The 7,223-nt window shown below is 47.8% G+C and overlaps 1 protein-coding gene across 2 annotated transcripts in view; it reads right to left on the bottom strand.

Moving 5' to 3' along the window:
* Positions 1–2,648: 2,648 nt before the first annotated feature.
* Positions 2,649–7,223, bottom strand: part of DPP9 (dipeptidyl peptidase 9) — a 42,771-nt gene continuing 38,196 nt past the window's right edge. For both annotated transcript variants that reach the window (XM_054980281.1, XM_054980282.1), the window contains 3 exons: positions 5,188–5,330; positions 4,436–4,547; positions 2,649–4,017 (listed from right to left, as the gene is read on the bottom strand). In XM_054980281.1, the coding sequence (XP_054836256.1) occupies positions 3,925–4,017; positions 4,436–4,547; positions 5,188–5,330 (348 nt within the window). In that variant the 3' untranslated portion in view covers positions 2,649–3,924. The remainder of the gene's footprint in view (positions 4,018–4,435; positions 4,548–5,187; positions 5,331–7,223) is intronic.

Here is a 7,223-nt window from a genome sequence, read left to right as displayed (position 1 = left end):
GTTGGGGGAGTGGGGCATCTGCCTTCCAGGAGGGTTGAAGGTACATTGATGTGTGCAAGGGATCTAAAATAATCTTCTGGTTGAAAACATTTAGCAAACTGCATAATCATTGGATAGTTCTGTATCTGTGCCCTGTCTGTCTGTTTCTTTTGCTTTTTGGTACCCAGGATGGGTAGTGGTTGAAAAGTAGAGGGGCCAAGATGCAGCCCTGCTTAACTCCTTTGTCAAGTGGGATCTTCTTCCACTGCTGCCTTTGTGGATTTCAAAGCAGCATTTGATAGCATGCCCAGGAACAGGCTCTGGGCAAAGCTTGAGAACTCAATAGATCAGACTCTACATACTTATCTGCTCACTACACTAAAGAATCTTCCTAAAAGATGCAGTCCTCAAGGCCACCCTCTCCAAGATTCTTGCACTGGAGGGAAGCACCATTTGCAAAACAGATTCACGAGATGGGCTTATGAGCACATACATGTACACAAAACATGGACTGCCAACAGCTATTCTCAGCCAGCATTTACTGTATTCATTTAAACATTCTGCCCTGGATTCTGAAGCAAGCGGATATCAGCAAACAGCTCATGAGAGTTTCTGGCTTTCAGAACTAAACACTATTTAATCTCAATGGATAAGAAGCATTGATGATATAAAACATATCTGTATCACCGTACATTTGGCAGATTTATCATCCAGAGCAGAGACTGGGTTAAGAAACAGCAAACTGTGCAGTTCATTTTTTTTAAAAAAAGCCACATCCTCAAAAAGAAATACACGGAGAGCGAGGGCTTTTATGAAAGTGTGAGAAATATGCAGCAATATTTGGCAAGGCAGAAGATCTAACATCAATACACACAGGGGATTAATATTGAGCAGTTCACAATGCATATCCACGAGAAAGCCTCAAACCTATCTTGGCTCTCAAAAGCTTACACCCTAGAAATCTTATTGTTGGTGTTTAAGGTGCTACTGGACTTGGAGCTGGTTCTTCAGAAAGCCATTGGATACTGCCCAGGGCCTCACCATGTGGATGCAAAGCCATCTCCCTGAATAAACTTTTGGTCCCTTGTGCTGAGAATTCGACAATTGGACACCTCTTGCAAGATCCACAGCCAGGGCTTTTTTTCAGCTGGAACTCGGTGGAACGGAGTTCTGGCACCTCTTGAAAATGGTCACGTGGCCGGTGGCCCCGCCCCCTGATCTCCAGACAGAGGGGAGTTTAGATTGCCCTCCAAGCCAGGCAGTACTGAGGGCAATCTAAACTCCCCTCAGTCTGGAGATCAGGGGGCGGGGCCACCTGCCATGTGACCATTTTCCCCAAGGGTGATTTAAACTTTAAAAAACTCCCCCCTTGTTCCATCTGGCCAAAAGTGACGTCATTGTGAGGTCTCGAGTTCCACCACCTCTTTTCCCAGAAAAAAAGCCCTGTCCACAGCTATCTTGGTTAAAGTTTCCTCTTATTTGCTTCAAAAATGGTCACTTCCATCCTTGGCATGTGTGTTTTGATTCCTGATGTTTGTTCGGAACACACACACCTCAAAAGCCAGTATCTGGAACACAGAGATTGCTGCTCCATTTTACGTTTACATGTTTACGTGTCTTGTGCCACAAGGAGCAAATACCTTGGCCGTTGGCAATTTGCCAGTGATTTATGTCTTCTTCTGAAAACATCTTCACATTTAAGATATGAAAGCTCACACGGAAATAAATGTTAGTCAAGGTGCCACTGGACTTTTCCTTTATTCTCCTCTTCCTAAGCATACCCACTTGGAAAGCTACCAAGTCTATAGTTCAGTTAGGCAACCTGTGTGGAAGCCTGAACTGTGTGTCTGTGAAAGAACATTCAGTCTAAAGCAGGCAAACTGTGTGTGCACCTGAGAGTGAAAGTCTATGTGTATTAGAGTAAGAAATTGGTATCTGTGAGCCTGAGAAAGTTTTGTATGTATATATCTGTGTGACTCAGCCTATATTAGGAAACTTTAAGAACTGAGATCTTTGAAACCATCAAGCTTAATTAACAGTATGAAACCAATACGCTTCTTGTAAAAGTTTAGTTTGTTTTTTTTTATCCCAGAGTATGTTATTCCTATATCCCATTCCTTTCTTCAGGGCCACATACTCCCACGAAGGAGCCTGACGCTTGGGAACGTTATTAATAGGGAAATTTAAGTTCACTATTTTCGAATATATCCTGGGGCCAGCAATCTACCCGGAGGGTGCAAGAGAAAAGGCAAAATCTAACTGAAAAGGGGCTCATTTTAACACTCTTGAGGTTGATTACGACCTCAAATACATCAGAGAATTAAAACAGTAATTGCGCCTTGCTGGACAGACCAATCTGTACCTAATGACAGCCAATCAGAAGGAGGGCATGAAGTTAAAGCCTCTCCTGGTTACCCCCACCACCCAGCATCTAGAGGTACACTGCCTCTGAGCTTGGAGGCTCCACTTCGTTATCACACCCAAGTGCCATGCAGGACCTTCCCTGGTATTTCTACCTCCCATGACATGGAGGTGCAGAAAAACTGCAAACGTTCTTGTATCTCATGACAAAAAATTCTCCGCAGAACAAAAAAAAACTATCTTGCTTGCATTTCAAAGTAAAATGACACCACACCAGCAAGGGAGAACAACGGAGAGAGAGCTGGTTTCCAATATTTTAATGAGTCACTACATCTTACACTCATAATTATAAAAGAATAAGAATCCATAAAAATATTTTCTTTTCATAATACGCAATTAAGATACTTGGGCAAGTCATTTGTGGTTCATCTTTTAGGTAAGTTGATGTTTCTCCTCGATTTCATTAATGCCTCCCTCCACCTCTATCTGGAGAAAAGGGGGAGAAGGGAGGTTGTGAGCAGGCGGGCAGAGAGGATCCCCCCCGGAGGTGCAAAAACGTGGCAAATCCACCCTCCTTAACTACAGCCTGTGCTGACTGGGTACAATCCAAGACGGGGGTGGGGGGAGAGAGTGAGCAACATGTTTGTCTGGATAGGATGGGCAAAGTTATACAGTCACTGACCTGCAGAGAACTGAAGCCCTGCCTGTGTGCCAAGCACACACTTGAACACCCAGAATGTGAAGGGGATGAGGGGGCAGAGGGCTGTGGGACGGATACAGTACTGAGAAGAGAGGGTGGGGGAGGAATATTTGCATAAATTAACCTCGCAACGCAAACAAACCAGACTCCAGAAATTGCTGCAGTCCTGGCCAAGCGAGCTCTGTGCTGGTGCCATTCCTGCCCCTTTCAAACCAGCACTGCCTGACCCAAATTGCAGGGGGGAGCGCACGTGCTTCTCCATGGAGCTGCCCCACAATCCCAGAGTTCTTCGCTTTCGAGCACATCGCGGCAAGGAGGCAAATAAGCACCAAGATGTAGTCTCAAAGACACCGCCAGCCTCCCTGGGTGTGTGCGCCCCCCCACCCCCACTCTCTCTGTCCATCACCTCTGGGTTTTCCCCTGACCCTTCTTGGCAGCTGGAGGCTGTCAGAAACAGAGAAGCAAATCCTTCCAAGGAAGAGGGTGGAATACAGTTAAATGGAGGGGGCAGAAAAGAAGGGAGGACACACACACGCACGCACACACACACAGAACTGCAGCCATTGGAGGGGGGTGGCAAGTGGGGGAAGTGCCCGTCTTTATCCCAGCAGAAAGAAAGTAGCAGCAAAAAAAACCAGGGACATTTTTAAAAAACCCCAAGAGAGGAGCTGAAGGAACAAGGTCAGAGAGCTGCGCCATCCAGACAGGGTGGCCTCCTCTTTCTTCTTTTAGCTCAGGACACGCCCGGTAGAGGAGATGCGCACGCAGCAGAAGGCGACTTGTGCTCTGGGTTCGAAGGCTGCCGAGGGGCAAAAGTAGGGGGGGGCAAGAAGTGGAGGAGGGAGTCATCGGTGTCCGCAAAGGGCTGCGGCAAGACTCTGCCCTCAGAGGTATTCTTGGAGAAAGTGCAGCAGCGTGATTTCGTAGTGCTCCCCAGACTCGGGGCAGCGAATACTGTGTCGCTCATTGGGGTAGATCTGTAGGCAGAAAGAAAGAGAAAGGAAGAGCTGAAAGATATCCCCCTGCAGATGGCAAACAAGCTCTCCACTCGGGACCCAGAGCTGTACAGACATGGGACCAGGCTACTGAGCTAACTTCCTGAGAGTCTCATTTTAAAGCATGCAAGGTTCTAGATCTCACACTTACAAATGTGTTCTTGACCCTTCGACAGAAGCCAGAAAAGAGGACGTGTGTGTGGGGTGTGTGTGTGTGTGTGTGTCAGCACCTGGTTCCTCTCCATGGCTAGCAAAACTAAAGTTACCTTAAGTTGTTTGATAAATTATGCAAATATGCTTCGCTCTGATGTGTAACTGATCCCTTCAAACACACCTCTTGCCCCTCCCCTCCAGCCCCAACGGTGCAGCTTGGAAGAACCATCCTGTCACCTTCACCTACCTGTAGCTGATAAGGTTTCCCGGCACGGATAAGCTGGGATATCAGGAAATTGGTGTGGAAAAAGTGCACATTTTCATCCAAAAACCCATGGAGGATCAGCAGGCGGTTGGGCCTGGAGGGGAGAAAGAAGAGGCCACTGCTGTAGAGCCCAGAAGGGTGATGGGGGGCTGGACTGAGCAATGGGCTGGGTGCCTCCTTGGAGTTAGGTCATCAAAGCTTTGCGGGGAGAGCTGGGACCAGCCAGGGACACCCACGAACACACCGGCAGTCCATCCAGGAGTGCCTACTCAGACTGGCAGCGGCTCTCCAAGTCTGCGGCAGAGGGCAGAGGTCTTTCACATACCCCACCACTACCGGATCCTTCTAACTGGAGACTGAACCAGAAGTGCTCTTCCCCTGAGCCACAGCGCCTCCTCAGGACCAATGCAGTCACAGCCTCACAGAAACAGGAGAAAAGAGCACAACCGGTTCTCCTTTGTGACCCATCATTCGGCAGGTTAAGCTGAAGACTGGCTGAAGATGCCCCAATGAGCTTCTCATAGCTAAAAGGGGAATTAACCCCCTGGACCCTGCCTAATTATTACACCACGTTGGTTTTGCAAGGCCAACTCCTGCTGGCTCTCCAAGTATCGATCAAGTCCACCCCTTGCAATGTTTTTTCCCCCCTTTTCCTACTGAAGTGGAGATTCCAAGAACTGGACTGGGGCACGGGGTTAAAGCCAGGAAAGCAGCGAATACAGAATACTACTCACTCGTTGGGGAGCTCCTCGACATGCAGTGCCACCGAGCCTGCTTCGTAGCCTTGCTGGTTGTTTTCCGGGATGTCCATGTACCTTTCCGTGTAGCCGGTGTCGTAGGCCATCCAAACAGTGACAGGGGCCCCTGCGATGGCGACCTGGGTGGTCAGAGACAGAAAAGGCGGCCCATCATGCTTGGGTCTGGTAACAGGAAAAACATTAAACTTTACACTAGACACATTTGAATCTGCCACTGGCATACATCATGCAAACCAGCATTTTTGGTATCTTTTGATCTGTCCTTTGAAATCTCCCTTAAGTGGTTCACAATTTCTACTATTGGGAGAGAAAACAGGGTTGCGCCTACCTGTAACTGTTGTTCATCAAGTATCTTCTGTGCAGGCACACACTGGGACTCTGCATGCGCAGGCTGGCTGTGGAGAGATTTTTGTAGCTTTAAGGAGTCTAAGGGGGCGCTCAGCTTCTACTGCGCACGCACAGGGGCTTTCCCGCCAAAATGGGGTGACTAGGCTGAGCACCCCCCACATTCCCTCAGTTCTCCTGAGCCGCTGGAGAAATGTATCACTTAAATAACACTCACAGCGGAAGTAGGAGGGAGGGAATGTGTGCCTGCACAGAAGATACTTGACAAACAAGTTGCAGACAGGTGCAAGCCTGTTATCGTCATTGTCGTCCTTCTGTGCAGTCCCACCAATGGAGGAGGGTGTGAGTGGTTAGCTGAACAGTGACTGCAGAACAGCTGTTCCCACTGCTGAATCCCTTCTGGCATTTCTGTCCACTGAGAAACGTCCTGCGAACGTGTCAGCAGACGCCCTACGTCCTTCAAAGGAACTCCATGCAGAAAAGCCGCAGGTGAGGCCTGGGCTCTGGTTGAATGTGCTTTGATGAATGAGGGGCACTGAAGACCGGCCTTCCAATAGCATAGTTTACGGTTGATACAATCCACCTAGACGACGTCTGTGAGAAACCAGATTGCCCTACCTGATGGCCAGAATAACGAACAAAACAATGATTTAGTTTTACAGATGATCTTTGTCCTATGCAAACAGTACAATAAAGCTCTTCTAACATCCAACTTGTGAGTGAACATTCACCCTCAGTAGAAAGATGGGAAAAATACAGGCAATAACTTTTTGCTGTAAATGAAATTTTGATACAATCTTTGGCAAGAACTCAGTACTGGTATGTAACACCACCCTTTCTGTAAAGAATTGTAAAAAGGGGGGGGGTCAACTCTGAAAGCAGTAATTTGCCCCACACGACTGGCCAAAGTAACCGCAACTAAAAACGCTACTTTCCATGTGAGTAAACATCAGTTGAGACAACACCATAGGTAGACTCCACTGCGGTACTGGAGGAGTCTTGGGCAGAAAGGTTTTCAATATACCCTTAAGGAATTGTTTTGATAAGTGATGAGAGAACACAGTCTTCCCATCTATTCTTTCATGGAAGGCCGATATTGCCACCATATGTATTTTGACCGATGGAACAGAAGACCCTTGCCTCTGTAAGGACAAGAAGTACTCAAAGATACAAGCCAAAGGGCAGGAAAAGGGAGAAAGTTTTAAGGGTTCCCACCAGGTTATGAAACAATCCCATTTACAGTTGTAGGACTTCCTCGTAGATGCCTTTGTAGCAGTCAGGATAATCTGGACTACGTCTGCTGAGAACTTTGGTTCTGTGGAGTTAGTCGCCAGGCTGTTAGACACAGTTTGGGGACGTTGTGATGCCACACCTGATCCCTGTGCAATAGATCTGGTGCTGTGGGAAAATGAATGTACCTGCCCTGGGCCATCGATCACAAGGAGGGGAACCAATCCTGCTGGGGCCAAAAAGGAGCAATCAGAATGCAACGTGTGCGAAAATGACAGATCCTGCAAAGGACCCTGGTTATTAAAGGCGTTGGTGGGAAGGCATAAAACAGGCCCAGAACCCAAGGGATTTGAAAAGCATCCCCTACTGAGCATGAGTCCATGGCTTGCCATGGAGCAGAACTGTTTGGCTTTTGAGTTGGCTTGAGTGGCAAACTG

The sequence above is a fragment of the Eublepharis macularius genome, chromosome 5 (assembly GCF_028583425.1).
Source record: "Eublepharis macularius isolate TG4126 chromosome 5, MPM_Emac_v1.0, whole genome shotgun sequence".
NCBI classification, from domain to species: Eukaryota; Metazoa; Chordata; class Lepidosauria; order Squamata; family Eublepharidae; genus Eublepharis; species Eublepharis macularius.
Note: the sequence above shows the minus strand (reverse complement) of the source record. Positions and strands in the feature narration are given on the sequence as shown.